The sequence below is a fragment of the Lynx rufus genome, unplaced genomic scaffold (genome assembly GCF_022079265.1).
Source record: "Lynx rufus isolate CCGP_SWC_20201006 ecotype Redwood Valley unplaced genomic scaffold, mLynRuf1.p SCAF_28, whole genome shotgun sequence".
In the NCBI taxonomy this organism is placed as follows: Eukaryota; Metazoa; Chordata; class Mammalia; order Carnivora; family Felidae; genus Lynx; species Lynx rufus.
The window spans coordinates 12,468,742-12,488,385 of record NW_025814843.1 but is presented as its reverse complement, the minus strand read 5'-3'; the positions used below and the strand labels follow the sequence as shown (position 1 = coordinate 12,488,385).

Genomic DNA, 19,644 nt, shown 5'->3' with positions numbered 1-19,644 from the left:
TAACGCTGGAAATCCCACGTTCTGCCTAGAACCGAGAAGGCAGGCACAGAAGGAACTCTCCTAACTGCTGTACTCTGGCTGTAAATCTGTTTCCAACAAGGGTCTGGCTCAGCAATTCTGAAACCACTTTTAAACACCCGGTGGGAGCCGTTTCTCACTGTCAGAGAGGTAAGTTACAGAAAAACAAGAAGGGAAGGCGAGAATCAACACCAGTACCTTCATCAGAGTCCGAAACCCCGGGAGGAACCTAGGTGTCGCTTACTGTACAGACAGATGGATTACACAACGTTACGGACACATGCAGGCCTGGGAGAGTGTAAGCGTCCCACAAAGTAATGACATTCCAGTGGCACAAGCACTTCCAATGCCCAGATCTTGGTTTCTAGATACCACATTTCAAGTTCTTGGAAAACAGCTGATCCTAGGGCCGGAACAGAGAAAATACAAGACAGGTCTGGTATTCTCTAGTCATCAGAAAATAAGGGAGAGCTCAAAACTTGAAAGGATGAGCGCCTGTCAAAGGAACACTGGGGCCACGCTCAAAGAACTCTCAAAGACCAAAGCTGGAGAAGCTGAGGAACAAAATGCACGATGGAAGAAAGGAACAAAGCGTGCGACGGTTAACTGCAGGTGTCCACCTGAACAGGCCACAGAACCCAGGCACCTGGTCAAGCGGCACTCCAGATGTTTCTGTGGAGGTATTTTTCAGACAAGATCATAATTTAAATCGGTAAATTTCGAGTAAAGCTGATTACCCTCCATAAGGTGAGTGGGCCTCATCCAATCAGTTGAAGGCCTTAATTTTTCAAAGACCCACCTCCCCCAAAAGGAAATTCTGCCGACACACTGCCTTCAGAGTTGGACTGCAACATGAAGCCTTCCCTAGAGCTGCAGCCTGCCAGCTCCCCTACCGATTCTGGGCTTGTCAGCGTCTACAATCACGCACCATGATTCATAAGTACGACATACACGTACATATATACCACATATGTGTATCTCCATCCTTCCGGGTTCTCTTTCTCTGGAGAACCCTACTAATACAAATTTTAACCCAAAGTAAAAAACACAGCACACAAGCCTGTGGAGCTCCTGGCCGGCTCAGTCACTAGAGCACGTAACTCTTGATCTCAGGGTATTCAGTTCAAGCCCCATGTTGGGCACGGAGCCTACTTAAAATTTTTTAAAAAGTCTATGCACAATAAATCACTGAATAAACAAATAAATAGGGGAGAAGTGACAAGCCTTCCTTACAGAGGAATCCCAAATAATGTTAAGTAAAGACTCTCCCCTCGGGGAGGTGGGGCCTAGTCCCTCCTTCCCACATGAGTGGGGGCTGGACCTAGCTTACAAAGAAAAGGACAGAAAAGGGGGAAAACTCACTTTACAGTGGAGAAACCTGGCCAACACTGCCTCAACCATGTGGCCAAAGTTCACACGACCAATGCCGTCGTGTGGTAATTAAGGGCCACTGGTCAACGTGATGCGGAGGGAACTTCACCTCTGCAGTATTCTTTCTGAAAACCCATACCCCCAGTCTAATCCTGAGAAAAACATTAGACAAACCCAATCTGAGAGACAGTCCACAGTTTACCTAATCAGTATTCCTGAAAACTAGAAAAGCCATGAAAAACCATAAAACTCTGCCAACAGAAAACTCACCCAACAAAGCAGACTAGGAAGACAGGACAATAGACACAATGTGGTGTCCCAGATGGGCTCCTGGGACACAGAAGTGGAAGGCAGGTAAAAACTACGAAAACCTCAAGTATGAACTTTAGTTAACACGCATGTAAAAATGGGGCGCCTGGTGGCTCAGTCGGTTGAGCGTCCGACTTCCGCTCAGGTCACCATCTCACGGTTCGTGGGTTCCAGCCCCGCGTCGGGCTCTGTGCTCACAGCTGGGAGCCTGGAGCCCGCTTCCGATTCTGTGTCTCCCTCTCTCTGCCCCTCCCCTGGTCACGCGCTCTCTCTCAAAAATAAATAAACCTTAAAAAAAATTTTTTTTAAGTAACAGTAATACTGTAAAAGTACTGGCTCATTAATTGTAACACATGTGCCATACTGACGTGAGATGTTAGCAAACAGAGGAAACTGGGTACAGAATATATAGGAACTCTCTATGCTATCTTTGCGCTTTTTCTAATAAATCTACAACTGTTCTAAAATTAAAAGTTAAAAAAAAAAAGCTTATCACAATGGTATTGCTTCCCCAACAGCCACACACCATATGCCTTGCACCTCAAAGAGAGCAGCAGGAAGTACAGAGCTCTCACCCAGGCCACCAGTGCACCTGCAAGAGTTAAATATAAACCAACGGGATGACAGTCTGGTTCTGTTCCACCCAGCAAATGCTAAGGGTACACGCAGCAGCAAGGGTACAGTCCTAAGGGAGAGACAGAAACAACCAGGGAGGACACTGAAAAATACAAGATTTCTCAGGGGAACGACCACACCATAAATGTTCACAGCAGTTTGTAAAAAGATGTTATGAAGTCCCAGACTTCTAATGATGACAATATAAACTGTCCTATGCACTGTTAAATAAAAATACCCATATCATCCTCTACTTACCTCGGGCAAAAGAGTATTAAGGAAGGTCTCAGAATAACATCCCTCTCTACATAAGCCCTCAAATAGATACTTTAGTTTCAGAATGCTCCAGCACAGATGAGAAATAGACAACCCCAAAACATCAGGTGAGGCCACGAGCAACAGTAGCTCCCCTTCCAGAAGTCGCCAAGTTCCCACAGTCTAACAAGCAGCAAGCCATTCTGTAACTAGCACAGTCTTAGGAGTAAGGTGACCTGGGTGGAACCCTATTTCTGCCATTTACTTGCTAAACGGACCTGGAAAAACAGCTTCTGGATCCTGGGCTACGTTCCCGAAAGAGAAGGAGTATATAACCGGAAGCTTAATGAACTCAACTCCAAAGACTGAGATCTTCACTGAATCTCTTAACGCTAAAGGACCTTCCTTCCGGAATTTCAGTTTCCTAAAAAAAGCAAAATACAACAAAAAGGAAAAGAATCAAATGTTAACAGAGGCTTCAAAGGGATGGCTGATATTTACATTACATATGCTTTATCTTTTTCAAACCCACGATAATCATGTTCATCTGTAATTAGTAAAATTATTTTAAACCATACATACGCCATTTTCCTCTAGAATGTCTTGACTTGGGTCACCAAAGATTTATTCTAAATACATTTGACTCACCCTCAGAAAGGAAAATCAAAGGAACATATGACCCCAAAGACACCTTAGGACTTAAGAAGGAAAGGACTAACCAGATCAACCCATTGGTATATTCTCTACGTCGATCTAATTTAAATACTATTAAAGACAGCCTCAGAGATTAAAGAAATCTAATTGTCTCGGTTTTGCTATTGCGAATAAGCCAAACTTGAGCTTCCTCTTCTGGAAAATATGGTCAGCCACCTGGGTAGGGAGCCTAAGGTGGCTAAGGTAAAGGACCAGAGAGAAACTTTAAAGACTTAAAAAAAAAAAAAAAAAAAAAAAGGAAAGAGAAAAGCCAAAAGCCAGGGGTGGTGGTGGAAAGGACACCTTCATTTTTGTGGCAATTTATAGAGTTGGGAAAACCACAGCCACAGTAGGTAGAACTGTCCATTAAAGAAACTGCTTTGAGAGAAAAAATTAGGACCTTGCTGAGACCCGGAAGGCATTCCAACAAAAGTCATTTGGTCAAAGCTATACCTGTAAAAAGGGCAACAATGTCTATTAACCAATATTTGTCTATAAATCTCTGCCTTCCCCGCTAGATAGGGAAGCCAGGGATTGTATCATGTAACCCCAGGGCCAGGCATACAGAAAGAATTGTTTACTAAATGGAAGTATTCCAATTGTTTTGCTTCCTATCTTAAAAGATTTAGTTCACATGTCCTGAAGTCCTGGGGCGGGGGGGGCGGGGCAGGGACCCAGTAAGGTAGTTCTAATCCATTCAATAATTTATTGGTTGCCTGCTATGCTATGTTTCAATCACCTTTCTAAGGCATCTGTGATGTCAACAGTCAAAAACAAAACCCTCTGTCCTCGGTTGTGGGATGGGGAAACAGGTGAAGGGGACTGAGGGCACGCTGGTCATGATGAGCACAATGGGCAACTGAGAAACGCATAGAATTGCTGAATCACAGTATCCTACGACTGAAGTGTAACACTGCATGTGAATTATACTTGAATAATCTCTGTCCTCATGGAGAGAACATCATCTAAATGTCATTCTCCACCCTGTCCAGAGCAGTGAGACTCAAAATATGCTCCATTAACTGGCGCTGATCCAGAAAACCGTTACTGGTCCGTGACACGTGATGCCAGGCAAGCATTTAGAAACTCATGCAGTCACTGCATATGAACCTAGTATTATAAAGTAGGCTCAAATTTACGTCTCTTTAATTTCTCTCTAATTCATTTTTTATTGTTTTTCTAAGTATCATTACATAATTAATTAGAACTTTTTCAAGTGGGTCTTTCAGGGCGTCTGGTTGGCTCAGTTGGTGGAACATGGGACTCTCAGTTTCGGGGTTCTAAGTTTGAGGCTCACGCTGGGTGTACAGGTTACTTAAAAATACAATCTTAAGGGGCACCTGGGTGGCTCAGTCGGTTAAGTGTCCGACTTCGGCTCAGGTCATGATCTCACGGTCCGTGAGTTCGAGCCCCGCGTCGGGCTCTGTGCTGACAGCTCAGAGCCTGGAGCCCGTTTCAGATTCTGTGTCTCCCTCTCTCTCTGCCCCTCCCCGTTCATGCTCTCTCTCTGTCTCAAAAATAAATAAACGTTAAAAATATATATATATTAAAAAAATACAATCTTAAAAAAAAAAAAAAGCTGCTCTTTCATCACAGATAACTTAAGAAGCACAGGTCCAACGCACTTTGATCATACCACTTCCCCCCTCCTCAAATAGAATTTTACACTTGCAACACTTTCAAGATTTTCCACAAATACCCACCATTCCAAATATTGTTTTCCCACTAGTTCAGTTTATCACATACTCCAACCACATTGAATTGTTTTCAGTACAAACCTTCTGTCTTGCTTGTTCTTTTCCCTCAGTGTTAAATATGTTCCTAGATATGTGATCAAAGTTTACATATGCTCTTAAAGTCAAGCACAAATGCCACCAACTCCTCAAAACCGCCCATGAACCAGACAGGTAAGAAGTAACCATTCCTAGACTTTCTCTGATACTTTAAAGCATGCGTCTTAGGGGATTTCTACAGAATACAAGTGACTGGAAACAAAAGAACAATACCGTATTCACTTGGCATCCCTACAGCACACGAAAACAAAACCAGTATCAAATTTGTTGAATGAAGGATGTAAGAGACAGCATTACATATACACAAATGAGCTTCACTCAAGAGATCAGAAAACTCTCTGAAATTATACCCAAACTTGTGTATGTACAATTTTCTCAGGAAAAGGTCTTTAACTCTTACTAAATTGTCAAAAGTCCTAAGAAACCGCTGATCGGTAAAGGGCTCAGGTTTCATCAGCAGACAGCCCTATGTCTGCCACCCAGTTCCATCAGGGTTAGCCTGGGGGAAATTACCAGATCGAATGTAAACCTCAATTTCCTTATCTCAAAAAGGTGGTAACATCTACTTCAAAGATTTGCTGTGAGAACTGAGTGTGACCACACATGGCAAGTCCTAGGATCAGGAAGCACTCACTGATTTTTTTCCTTCCTGCCCTCCTCGTTCTTTTGAATCAGTTTATATATCTTACATACATACATTTTAGGTCCTTCTTAAATTACAAATTGCCACCATCCCTTAAAAGTTGTGTTCAGACTATCTGCTTGGAAATCTTCAACAGGGTTAGCTGTCTCAGAAACATCTATTTGTTTTACATTTCTGCCCATCGTATCAACTAATTCTAATTACTATTGTCTTTACATGACAAACGCAAAGATTTTCTTCAAGTTTATTTTGAGAGAGCGCGCACATACACAAATGGGGTACAGGCAGAGAGAGGGAGGAGAGAATCTCAAGCAGGCTCCACAGGGTCAGCGCACAGAGCCCAACACAGGGCTCAAACTCACCAACCATGAGATCATGACTTGAGCCGAGGTCAGACTCTTCACTGACTGAGCCACCCAGGTGCCCCAAATGCAAAGATCTCTTAAAAGTATATAACCTCATGCTCTTAAGAGATTCTGATGTCCTCAAATATAGTCCTTTTCCTAGGAAGCCTTCCCTGACCTCACGTGCTCCCCTCCCCCATAATTACTCCCTCCTTTCTCAGGGCTACCTTCCATTCCTTCCACACATCTATGTGCACTCATCATATGCACTGAACTTTTGTTTACATGCCCATCAACCTCTACTAAACACAGCACCTCAAGGTAGGAGTACTAGAATGTCTCTGCGTTTCTCATGCAGCGGCACACAAGAGCTCCATAAATCAACTTTTATGCTGATCCTTTCATTCACTTTCCAAATGGCAGCACAAGTCTACAAAAGGATTATTCAAAAGTAAGATGGAATTTCTATCTCAAACTACACCAGTCTCTTTCAATTTCCTGTTCCTTGGAAGTGTTAATGTGACAATTATGTTGTTGTCTGTAATGACGAAGTAAGTTTAAAACGGGTGTTCTCTACATGAAAAAAGATTGATAAAAATGCTTTGGCTACAGGTGACATTCTAAAAACTATCTATTTTGAAATACAGATCTATACTTTCAACGGAAAAAACAGCACAGAAAGGCCTTGGATACGCTTTGCCCAGGATGTCAGTAGCCTCATCACTACGGGACATCGAAGCGAAGCAATCGACACCAACACAGTCCACACGCTTTATTTAGATTTATTTCATCACTCGCTGTGCAGACAGCTCTGTGCAATGTTATCACATCTGCAGGTTTGTGTAACCACCACGAGACACAAAACTGTGCCACAGCCACCGAGACCCTCGTGCCACACACCACGGCGGCCGCTAACCCTTGACAACCACAAGTCTGTTTTCCATCTCCAGAAGTGTGTCATTTCAAGAATCCTACGCAGGTAGCAAGACCATTCACGTGGGAACAGGCAGCCTCTCTGACAAATGGTGACGGGAAAGCCGGACGTCCGTGTGCACGGGATTGGAGTTGAACCCTTCCGTTGCACCGTGCACCAAAAATTAACTCAAGATGGCTAACAGATCTACACCTAAGACCTAAACTATAAAACTACTAGGAGAGCACACAGGAGGCTGATGACACCACACGAAAGCAGAGGAAACAAAAGCAAACGCAGACACACAGAGCATCAAACTCAAAACCCACTGTCTGTCGTCAGAGCACACAGCAGAGAGAGAAGGCAGCCTGTGGAAGGGAGAGAATGCTCCCAAATCGTGTTTGTCACCTGATAAAGGGCTAATATCCACAGTACACAAAGAACTCAGACAGGGGCACCTGGCTAGCTCAGTCGGTGGTGCGTGCGACTCTTGATCTTGGGGTGAGTTTGAGCCTCAAGTTGGGCATGGAGCCCACTTAAAAAACACACACACATTCAAAAGAACTCTTAGGGCGCCTGGGTGGCTCACCTGGTTGAGCACCCAACTCCTGATTTCCTCTCAGGTCTTGATCTCACAGTTCCTGAGATCGAGCCCCCCACCCCTACTGGGTCAGGCTCTGCACTGACAGCGTGCAGCCTGCTTGAGATTCTCTGTCTCCCTCCCTACCCGCCCCCTCCCAAAAGTAAACATTAAAAAAACTTTCAATGAAAGAAATCCTATAATTTAACAACAAAAAAATCAAATAATCTGATTCAAAAATGGGTAAAGGACTTGAACAGACATTTCTCCAAAGACAACTAACTGTTCAAAGGGGCAGTGAGCACATGAAAAGTTGCCCAACATCACAAATCATCAGACAAATGCATATGAAAACCATGAGCTGTCACCTAACACCCATCGGGACGTCTACAGTCAAACAACAACAACAACAACAACAACAACAACAACAACAACGGGTCATCACAAGTGCTGGCGAGGATGTGGGAAGAATTCGCAAGGCTTCTGCACTCCTGGCAGGAGGGCGAACTAGTGCCACCACTGTGCAAAATATGAAGTTCCTCAAAACAAGACACAACTGCTCAGGGTGGGCTCACCAACTGCAACACAGTCACCACTCACGGGGTGTTCATGATGGGGGAAACCATGTGGCGGGAGTGCTGGGGGCGTATGAGAAATCTCTGTACTGTTTGCTCAATTTTGCTGTGAACCTAAAGCGGCTCTAAAAATACTTTAAAAAAAAAAAAAAACAGAACTACCATACGATCCAGCAATCCCACCTCTGAATTTACAGCAAGAAACACTGAAAGCAGGATTCCGAGGAGACACGGGCACACCCGTGTTCACGGCAGCAGTAATCGCAAGAGCCCAGAGGAGCAGGTGCCCCAGATGCGCATCTTGGATGAAGGGATAAACAAAACGTGGCAGACACAAACAAGGGAACATCATCTAGCTTTAAAAAGGAAGGAACCCTGTCACATGCTCCAATGTGGGTGAACGTCAAGGCGTTACACTGAGTGAATAAGCCAGTCAGAAAAAGACAAATACTGTAGGACTCCATCTGCAGGAGGCAAAGTTATCAAACTCATACAAACGGAAAGCAAAATGATGGTTTTGAGGGCGGAGGGGAGAGGGGAGAGGGACAGTTGTTTGATGGGTAAACAGCTTCAGTTTTTCAAGTTCTGGAGATGTTCCACAACAATGTGAATGCACTTAACATTACTGAATTGTACACTTAAAAATAGTTAAGATGGTCCTCTCTCTCTGCCCCTCCCTTTTAAACATTAAAAAAAATTTTTTTAAGTGGGGGAGGCGCCCGGGTGGCTCAGTCGGTTAAGTGTCCGACTTTGGCTCAGGTCATGATCTCCCAGTTCACAAGTTCAAGCCCCTCGTGGGGCTCTGTGCTGACAGCTCAGAACTTGGAGCCTGCTTCCGACTCTGTGTGTCCCTATCTCTCCCCTCTTTGTGCTCTGTCTCCCTCTCAAAGATAAATAATCATTAAAAAAATTTCTTAAATAGCTAAGATGGTCAAATTTATGTTTTTTATCACAATAAAAAGAATTTCACATAAATGGAATCGTACAGTATGTAACCCTTTGAGATTAGCTTTTTCTTCCCCCTCATTCAGCATAACTCCCTTGAGATCATCCAAGTTGTTCTGTGTATCAACAGTGTGTTTATTTGTATCGCTGATAAGTCTACTCCACAGTACCGATGTACCAGTTTATTCACCCACAGAAGGATACCTGGGTTGTCTTCCAGTTTGCAGCTACTACTAATAAAGCTACCCTGACCGTTCACATGTAGACTTTTACAAAGACATAAGATTCATTTCTCTAAAATAAATGCCCAAATGTGCACTTGATGGGTTGTGAGGTAAGTGCCTATTCAGTTTTGTAAGAAATTACAAACTGTTTTCTATATTGGCTGTACCATTTCACCTTTCCACCAACATCACATGAGAGAGAACGTTCCCCCACATCCCTGGACAGCATTTGGTTATTTATTTATTTATTTATTTATTTATTTATTTATTTATAGCTACTCTAGTAGATATGTAGTGATCATTTAGTGTGGTCTAAATTTGCATTTGCCTCACGGTCAATAACACTGGATATTTTTTCATTTGCTTATATGCCATCTGAAATGTCTGTTCATATCTTTTGCTCATTTTCTAAATGGACCGTTTTCTCGTACTATTGAACTCTGAGAGTTCTTCATTTATTCTACATCAATCCTTCAGCAGATATTTAGATTGCAAATATTCTTATTCTTCCAGTTTGTAGCTTGCCTTTTCAGTTGTCTCTCGCAAACATAACTTTTCAATGCTGATGACACCCAGTTTACCAATAGATCCTTCCATGCATCATGCTTTCCATAAAACTTCACTTAGCACCACACGGTCTTGAACTAGAAACTCTAATGTGCGCACCACACATAAGAATAAGAGAATGATGAAGCACAAAGAGTGTAAGCACTTTCAAAATCAAATCAAAACAGTGTCTCCTATCATAAAGAACATTTAGGAAAAAATCCTAAATGTGCTAAGTTGTTCTTTAAAAGCAATGCTTACTTCACAAGATTAAAGCAAAAACAGCTGCCAGGTAAAAATTTAAATGGCTCCTCTGTTGTTTACACTTTTAACAGACCCCTAACCAATGGAGAAGTAGACAAAAAGTAAAGAAGGAACAGCAGCTGTTTTTCTAAGTTATTAGACACTGATGGAATAAAAAAGGTGAAACTTTTCTCTTACATAAACTAACTTTTCACTTATTTTCTAGACCCTCACATCATAAAGAGAGGTATACACCTCTACAGTAACAACAATTACGGTAATTTCCCCAGCAGTTTGAGTGCCAGAATCTGACAGTGGAACAGCACTGATAAAAATTTCTAATTTGCTTGAGTAAGGCTAATACTATCTTGCACTAGGGGGAAAGTTTATAATGCTGTATTTTAACATGTATGCATCTTATTTTCTAAAAATGCATTTTATCATTCTCATCTGTTCATCACCACCATTTGCAAAAGATTTGCTTTTTCTTTTTTTTTATAAATTTTTTTTTTCAACGTTTATTTATTTTTGGGACAGAGAGAGACAGAGCATGAACGGGGGAGGAGCAGAGAGACAGGGAGACACAGAATCGGAAACAGGCTCCAGGCTCCGAGCCATCAGCCCAGAGCCCGACGCGGGGCTCGAACTCACGGACCGCGAGATCGTGACCTGGCTGAAGTCGGACGCTTAACCGACTGCGCCACCCAGGCGCCCCAAGACTTGCTTTTTCTTATTTGTACGTCTCTGTACCTGAAATGCCATCAACCAGATGTAACTACGCTAAGTTTACCTTGCCAGACCATTTCCATACGCATATTCTCTGCTTTTCTCTCTGAGAAGTCACTTCCCATAAACCAAAGATGGCATTAAATAGAACGTTGGAGGTCATTTCATGTTTCAAATTCTAACAAAGATATTTCTCAGTTAATTAAGAAAGACAAAATTTTTCATCCTAAATGGAACAGAGTCCATTAAAACAAAGGAACGCTTAGTATTTACTTGCTTGAAGCAAGAACACATCCGCACTACAGTTAACCATAAAATTAGTATATTCCCCCCAAAAAAACCTTGCACTGAGGAACCCAAAACCAAATAATCTAAAGATTGAAACTCATCTTGATAACGTAAACAAACACTCCACCCAAGAAAAGGAAATCAAAAAGCAACAACAGGTGCACCTGGGTGGCTCAGTGGGTTAAGCATCTGGCTTCAGTTCAGGTCATGATCTCGTGGTTCATGAGTTCAAGCCCCGCGTCCGGCTCTGTGCCGATAGCTTGGAGCCTGGAGCCTGCTTCAGATTCTGTGTCTCCCTCTCTCTCTGCCCCGGCCCTGCTCATATTCTCTCTTTCTCTCAAAATTAAATAAACATTAAAAAAAATTTTAATAAAAAAAGCAACAATATAGTGGGAGTCAATGAATTTCCAGGTTTCCAACACTATGCCACTCTATTAATCATCAAGACGTCTTAATTTCATGACTACACACAGACGTATCACCAAATAGAATGTGTATTAACACAGAAACTACATAATAAAACTATATACTTTGGGACTACATCATGGCAAATACAGACTACACTAAACGCTAATATCTACAATTGTAGAATTTACTTTAATATTTTAATATAGTCAGCAGTATTTTAGAAAGTGAGGTCAACCATTACAAGAGACTACTGTAAGGGCGCGTGGGTGGCTCAGTCGGCTAAGCGGCGTAAGCGACCTAAGCAACCGACTCTTGATCTTGGCTCAGGTCATGATCACACGGTGTAGGCTCTGTGCTGATGGCAGGAAGGCTGCTTGGGATTCTCCCTCTCCCTCTGCCCCTCCCCCACTCACACCACATGCAAGCACAGTCTCTCAAAATAAACTTTAAAATAAAAAATAAATTGAAAATCTTAAAAACCAAAAGACTAATGTAGAAAGTATGTTTCATTCTGAAGTAGCTTATAGCAAATTGAACTACCATTATTTATAAAAAACTAAATTTCACTGCATGATCAAAAAGATTCACTGAATGATAGAAATTACTAGTTAAAAATCATGTATGCCCTAATGTTAAGAAAATTCACTTATTCACTAAAATATTAAGACTTTCCCCCAGTTTCATTGAGATACCACTGCCATATGACATTGTGTACTTTTAAGGTGCACAACAGAATGATCTGACACACATATACACAGCAAAAGGAGGTTGCTTCAGATTCTGTAATACAACACATCAGACACAGGATTCCTCCACCACAGGGAATGCAACCTACCCGACGCTGCATCCTCAACCTCAGTACATATCGTATTTGCTTCACGTACACTCTTTTTTCTGACAACACAGTAAAATATGCAAAATTTGCATTATTGCTATAATAGAGGAATTATTTCTGGATATAAAAATTCCCAAAGTGTTAAACAATAGTATGATGCACTATACATTTACTGCTAGACTTTCCTTCCATTTCCATATTTTTAAACATTTTCTTCCACATCAGTTAACAACTATTAAGAATATTAACGGTTAAGGGAAGCCTGGCTGGCTGGGTCGGTGGAGCATGCAACTCTTAATCTCAGGGTTGTCAGTTTGAGCCCCACGCTGGGAGTAGAGATTACTTAAAAACAACTTTTTAATGTTTAAAAAAAGATTAATACTTAATATTAAAAATATATATTAAATACTATGTTCATCACCCAGAATACTAGAGTATTCCTGTCAATAACCAACTGTTCTGTATCTGCTTGTTTAAAATTGTCAATGGAATTTGTATGTCAGTGTGCCAATATATTCTAGAAAGGCCAAAAAATATTAAATCTTTCTTATTCCTCCTTTTAAGTGTACTCCTTGACTATCTTACAAACACCAGGGCTGCCAACAGCACAGCACAGCACAAAACCAGGAAGTGCGGGCAGCTGGCTCGGGGAAACAGCTCAGAGCACCCACTGCGGTATGTATGGCTCCAAATCCCTGGCCTCACAGCCACCCACAGTACTCCTCTAAAACTGAGATTTTCTTGGGGCACCTGGCTGGCTCCGCAAGGCAAGCTCACAACTCTTGATCTCAGAGCTGTGAATCAGAGCTCCATGTTGTGTGCAGAGATTACTTAAAAATAAAATCTTAAAAAAAATTTTTTAATAAAAAAACTAGAATAAAATTTAAAAGTGGATTTTCTTGAGCATCAAGATGTATAGAATCTTTGGGCACGAGACCAGGAATCTGTATTTCCCAAATGATTCCCTTGCACATTTGAGTCTGAGAAACACACGTAACTAACTCATCAAAACAACCTACTTACATGGGTAGCCAAGGAGAAGATGATTTGGGAATTTTCCAGATTACTTTAAAATTAACAATCAATGGGGCGCCTGGGTGGCTCAGTCGGTTAAGCGTCCGACTTCAGCCAGGTCACGATCTCGCGGTCCGTGAGTTCGAGCCCCGCGTCAGGCTCTGGGCTGATGGCTCAGAGCCTGGAGCCTGTTTCCGATTCTGTGTCTCCCTCTCTCTCTGCCCCTCCCCCGTTCATGCTCTGTCTCTCTCTGTCCCAAAAATAAATGTTAAAAAAAAAAAATAAATAAATAAATAAATAAATAAATAAATAAATAAAATTAACAATCAAAATTTCGACAGTAAGAGAAGCTCAATTAGTTTATTGTTAAAGTATAACAGGATTCTTCTTCCTAGTTCTGGAATGACAGGTGTCTATAAAACCCTAACTACTGAAAACTATGTTCTCAAAGTTAAAAAAACAAATAAACTCCAGTGATCTTAAAAACAAAATCATGTTCTTATTCCTTATGTTTGTCATACCATAAAATTTAGTATGATTGAAGAGAGAAAGTGCAAATAGCCCAAAATTTTTCTCATAGTTAACCACCAACACCAAAACGCTTAGCACTTCCTTCAGCCTATGACGCTGGCCTGAAGCTGACAATGGCTAAAATATCTTTTTATGATTACCTTAAGAATATCACTTAGATCGGGGCACCTGGATGGTTCAAGCCATGAAGTGTCCGACTTTGGCTCAGGTGGTCATCTCACAGTTCGTGAGTTTGAGCCCCACATAGGGCTCTCTGCTGTCAGTGCTGAGCCCACTCCGGATCCTCTGCTCCACCCCCCCCCCCCCCCGCCCCCGCATATGTGCGCATGCTCGCGCTCGCTCTCTCTCTCTAAAATAAACATTAAAGAAAAAAACAATGTCACTTAGATCTTAATGTGTATGTAGTATTTTATACGATAAATTTAAGTAAGATGGGAACACTTCCATAATCATTTTGGTAGTTACTGGATAAATTAACTCTTAATACTTAAATTTATAAAACGCTATTTCACTTTTGTGTTAATTACTGCTTCCTGGGATGCAATATAGGCAATTAAAACAATAAAGTCTAATTAATTAATTAAAATTAAATAAATAAAAACAATGTCTCCAAAATAAAAAGGCCCTCAACCTGAATGTAGCAGTTACCACTCAACTTACTACCACTTGACTTTTGGCAAGTAACTCAACCGAAGTCACTATTTCCTTATTGGGAGGATTAAATGAGATAATATATGTAAAGTAGCACAGTGACCAGTACATGTTAGTCCTCAATAAAAATATATACACATTAAATGTATATACAATAATCTGAATCTCTGAAAAGGCACACAGGAAATCATCAATGATAGCCAGGCTATTTCCAAGAAAAGGACACGGGGTTCTCTGGGGGGAGTGGAAAGACTATACCATTTTATGCTCTGTATTTTTAACCAGGACTTATAACACCTTCCCCAAAATTGAAATAATTGTGAAGTATCTCTGGTGTATCAGATTTCTTAGGGTGTAGCATTATGCGCTGCTGCTGAATCCAAAGGAGTAAGTCAGAGTCTAATAATATCCAGGAAGAAACACACAACCTATCTGATTTCATCAGTCAGGTGTTCTTACTTGCTTTACAATAGTATAATGGTCTTAACTAAAACACCTTTAAACCAGTAATCTTTCAACCTAGGTTGATTTTAAGCCCTCAGGGGACACTGGCAATGGAGACATTTTTGGTTGTCACCACGGAGGGGGTGTACTACTACCGGCAACCGGTGGTAGAGGCCAAGAATGCTGCTAAGCATTCTCTAATACCCAGTACAGGCCCCCACAATATCCATCCAAAACGTCAGTAGTCCCAAGTCTGAGAAACTCTTCAACCAAAGGAACCAGGTTCTTCATTACAATTACCAACAAAACAAATCACACTCACACACACACACCGCCCCCCACACACAATTCTCCCCTCAAGTAATGAAGTAAAACCCTTTAAGGGCTGACCTCAATATGCGTAACCATTGTTGACTTGTTGACCACTGTTACTAAGTGTCTGAAACTCTAGCAGCCAGAATGGCTTACAGGTTGCGTCCACTCGATTCAATACATTTCAAAAAATTTTAATTTTTTTCAATGTTTATTTATTTTTGAGACAGACAGACAGAATGTGAGTGGGGGCAGAGAGAGAGGGAGACACAAAATCCGAAGCAGGCTCCAGGCTCCGAGCTGTCAGCACAGAGCCTGACACGGGGCTCGAACCCACAAGCTGTGAGATCATGATCTGAGCTGAAGTCGGACGTTCAACCAACTGAGCCACCAAGGCGCCCCCGTACATTTCAAAACTTTTAATCATTAAGCCTTTCAAAGCTCACTCTAAATGATTTCGAGAGATTACAGTTTACCATTCTTTCCTGTTTTCAAACGATATCTGAAGAACCACAAAACTCAAACAATGTACTACTAACATACAAACAGGGCCTTTATTTTAGTGAGTAGTTATCAAGGCTTTCCAATGAATGGGATATTTAAACTCTCACTTAATACACTGCCTTGGCCTAATACTTTGCACTTGTTAATTAAAATCCTCCAAATATTTAAGAAATTAAGAACAGTCCATTATTTCTGATCAAGAAGGCAAGAAAAATTAATCAGCAGTTAAGTAACTTTATAATTGAGCTTGAAAAATTACCAACTAATACATACTCTCCTCCAACCTTAAATCATGTTTTGATGTGCCTTATGGAAAGTCAACCCCTGGGGCACCTGGTTGGCTGGGTGGGTGCAGCTTGTGACTCTTGTTCTCAGGGTTGTGGGTTTGAGCCCCACCATGGGTGTAGAGATTACTTAAAAATAAAACCTTAAGGGACGCCTGGGTGGCTTAGTCGGTTAAGCAACTGACTCTTGGTTTCGGCTCAGGCCATATTCTCACGGTTTCCTAACTTAAGAGCCCCACATCAAGCTCTTCGCTGACTGTGTGGAGCCTGCTTGGGATTCTCTCCCTCTCTCTCTCTCTGTACCTCCCTCACTAGCACACGCGCTCTCTCTCCCAAGATAAACAAGCTTTAAAAAAAAATAAAATCTTTTAAAAAGTCAACCATTAATAAATAGCTTTGGAAAACAGTTTATCAACAAACTGGCCAAAAAGTGCAAAACTGAACCGAGAGGCCGGCAAAATCTAGAGCTGAGTAGGAAAATAGTTTTGAAACGCTGCTGTTATTAGTCATACTTCACTTTCTTAGTAACTGCGTTAACTTACACCTTCTAAAATCTCTATCTTTCCCATTATGTAACAGTTGAGTACTGTTTTAATGCTGACTTCGTATTCCAATACTGCTTAATAGCTCAGCACGTAAGAAACACACTGATCAGGGAATTCTTTGCGAGACCAAAAAAAAAAAAAAATCTTAATTCCTTCTTCCAAAATAAACAAAAACAACACACAAACACTAAGATGTGTTTGCAAATACAAGATGCAATACGGTTACTGTTTCATAGCTCTCCCGATACATTATTCCTGGCGAATCTTAAGTGTCGCTAGAACTTCTCCATTCACTTGACGCCACTCCTCCTGAGCATCCAGAACTTTAATACTTGTCCAAACCTGCTTGCTCATGGTCTAATAATAAACCTAATTATACAATCTGTTACAGCCCCTGACAACCTTTTCCTTAAGAAGCCATAAAGGTGATCTAGCCAACACCTCACTCCCCCCCAGGAAGCCCGTGTCAAGCCCGGAGTCGTGCACGCCCGCCTCTGGCTGGCGCACCGGGCCGGGCGCTGCGGGCCGCCTGTGGGGGGGAGAGGACCCGCCGGAGCAGACGGAGCACCGCGGGACTCGCCGCCGGCCCATTTCTCTTTAAATCTGGCAGCACGTGGGGCGGCATTGTGAAGCCACCAGCCCGCCCCCCCCCCCCCCCGCCGCGCGCACTCCGCGCACGTCCGCCTCCAGTGCGCATGCCCCGCTCGCCCAGTCCTAGCGGAGTCGGAGCCAACCCCCTAAAAAGTCAACCTGGAAGCCGCAAACGGCCGGAGGCCGGGACAATGGGGGAGGGGGACGCAGGCACCTCCGGGGAGGCCGCCCCGGCCGCCGCCCCAGGCCAGGCTCGCGGGCCGCAGCCCGGGGCTCCGCAGGCCGGCGCCGGGGCCGCGGCGCTCGGAGCACAAAGCCCGGGGCCGGCCGCGAGCGGCTCCCCAGCCCGCTCCCACCCTCCGCGGGCGGGCGGCGGGGCCCGTGCCAGGCGCAGGCAACCGGGCGGCGTCCCGCACCCGCCGGCCTCTCCGGCACCCGCGCGGCGCGACAGCCGAGGCCGGCGCTTTTGTTGTCCGCCCCAACTCCGCGGCGCCGCGCGGCCGGCCAGAAGTTTTGCGCGCCTCCCCTCCGCGGCCGGGGGGCCGCCTCCCCTCGCCCTCCCGGGCCCCGCCCGACCCGCAGCCGCGGCCCCCCGCGAGCCCGCACGCCCCGCCCGGCCCCGGGGTCCCGAGGCCCCCGCCGCACCTGAGCCCGGGCCCGCCCCTCCGGAGACCCGCAGCCCCTCCCCCGCAACGTCCCACCGGGCGGTGGGGGAGGGGGCGGGCGCCGAGCCCCGTCCTGGTCCCCGCGGCGGGGCGCGTCCCCGCCCCCGGCACCCTCCCGACGCCGGCCAAGTGCCGGGCCCGGCCGGACAGGCGCCCCGGGCTCGCCAGCGGCCGCCCGCCCCGGAGGAGGGAGGACTTGGCGGCGGCGGCTCCCCGCGGCCCGGGCCCGGCCCGGCCCGGCGCACGGCCGCCAGCCCGCTCTCACCTGCCAGCTGTCTTCGCAGTAGCAGCGCCGACTGCAGCTCCGTCATCCTCCCGCCGAGGGCCCGGGCCGGCGCCGGGGCTTTCGGAGGGCCGGGGGCAGGCTCTTGGGGGCGCCTGGAGCCGGGTGTGCTGAGGAACGCGGGCCCCCGCGACGGGAGCGCTGGAGCCGGGGCAGGGCCGGGCTGGGGCGGCGGGTCCGCTCGGCTCCACACAGCGCCTCACGCCCGGAAGGGGAGGGCGCCCGGGCGGCCGCGGCGCGCGCTGGGACTCCGCTCGCCCGCTTCCCTCCTTCAAGCCTCCTGTCGGCCCCGCCGGTGCCTTCCCCCGCCACTGCCTCACTGCGCGCAGGGCCGCTCCGCGCAGGCGCGCTGGGGCTGCCCACCTCGGTGGGGCCCGCCCGCAAGCCCGACCCCTTGGCTGGCCTGCCCCGCCCCCGGCGGCGGAACCCCGCCCCCTGCGCGCCGCCGCCGCCATCTTGGGAAGGTCTGGCGCGTCTGGCTCCTGGGCCGCCGCCTGCAGACGCCCCGCGGGCGCCATGTCGGAGAGGTCGCGGCGTGTCCGGGCTGCGCCTCGAGGTTGCAGCAGGTGGTCGGGGAGTGCAGGGGTCGCAGGGAACGGTGGACGGCCGGTGGTTGGCGACCACCCAGCAGTGGTCTAACAGTCCGCACGTGGTGTGTGAATTAGTCATTGTCAAAGCCGGACTTATCGGTGTGCCCCATTTTAAGTAAACCCCCCAAACAGACTGAATGTTAAGTCCCCCCACAGCAAGCATGCACAGAAAGATTCTTGAAACAAAATGTTGCACATCTCCTACTACGAACCGACTAAGTGTAGATAGTAGGAATCTATGAGTAAGGACAGCTGAGATTAGCAGACCCTGACATACTCAAACTGCGGTGCAGAAAGGCGTCTCCTGAGCAAAAGTGAAGGGTGCCCTAGGGTTTCGGGAAAGCAGCTGTGCTCAGCCCGCTTCGCCTGCCTCTTCGCCGCAACCTTCTTCCGCGCATAAATTCGCCAAACTCTCCGAATGGCGCTTGAGTCCATCTGTGTTTTGAACAGGTAAGTACTGAACCTGTACTAACTTTGTACCTGGACTGCGGAAGGCACGCAAAAGTCCAGCTCTCTTCCTGCCCCCCAAAGGCTTACAGTCTGAGTTCCGGTAATAGCCAGAGGGGGAGCAGGTTCCAATACCGTTTTCCGGATTGTAAAAACTACTGAAAAAAAACTGTCTTCAGCCTCCCCCTGGAAAAAGAATTCAAAGGACCAAATAAACATTAAGAGTGAATCCTAACTCCTTCAGGACAACAAACCCAAGCGTCTAACCCAGGTTTTGTGAGGCCTGAAGTTTACTCAATTTGAAGGACTCCCTCCAAGGAAAAGAATGAAAAGGAAGGCTTGAAGATGATTTACTATTTAGAATGAGAAAATAAACCGTAAAGAGCTGTAGGATGGGAGAATCAGTCCTTCTCTACAGGATCAGAAATGCTACCGAGTTACAGCATGGCTCCCCCTCTG

The 19,644-nt window shown here is 45.1% G+C and overlaps 1 protein-coding gene across 1 annotated transcript in view; it reads right to left on the bottom strand.

Moving 5' to 3' along the window:
* Window positions 1-18,469, bottom strand: part of UBE2G1 (ubiquitin conjugating enzyme E2 G1) — a 109,431-nt gene extending 90,962 nt beyond the window's left edge. Inside the window, exon 1 of the mRNA XM_047090135.1 lies at window positions 18,131-18,469. Coding sequence (XP_046946091.1) covers window positions 18,131-18,176 — 46 coding nt within the window. The 5' untranslated portion in view covers window positions 18,177-18,469. The remainder of the gene's footprint in view (window positions 1-18,130) is intronic.
* Window positions 18,470-19,644: the final 1,175 nt, after the last annotated feature.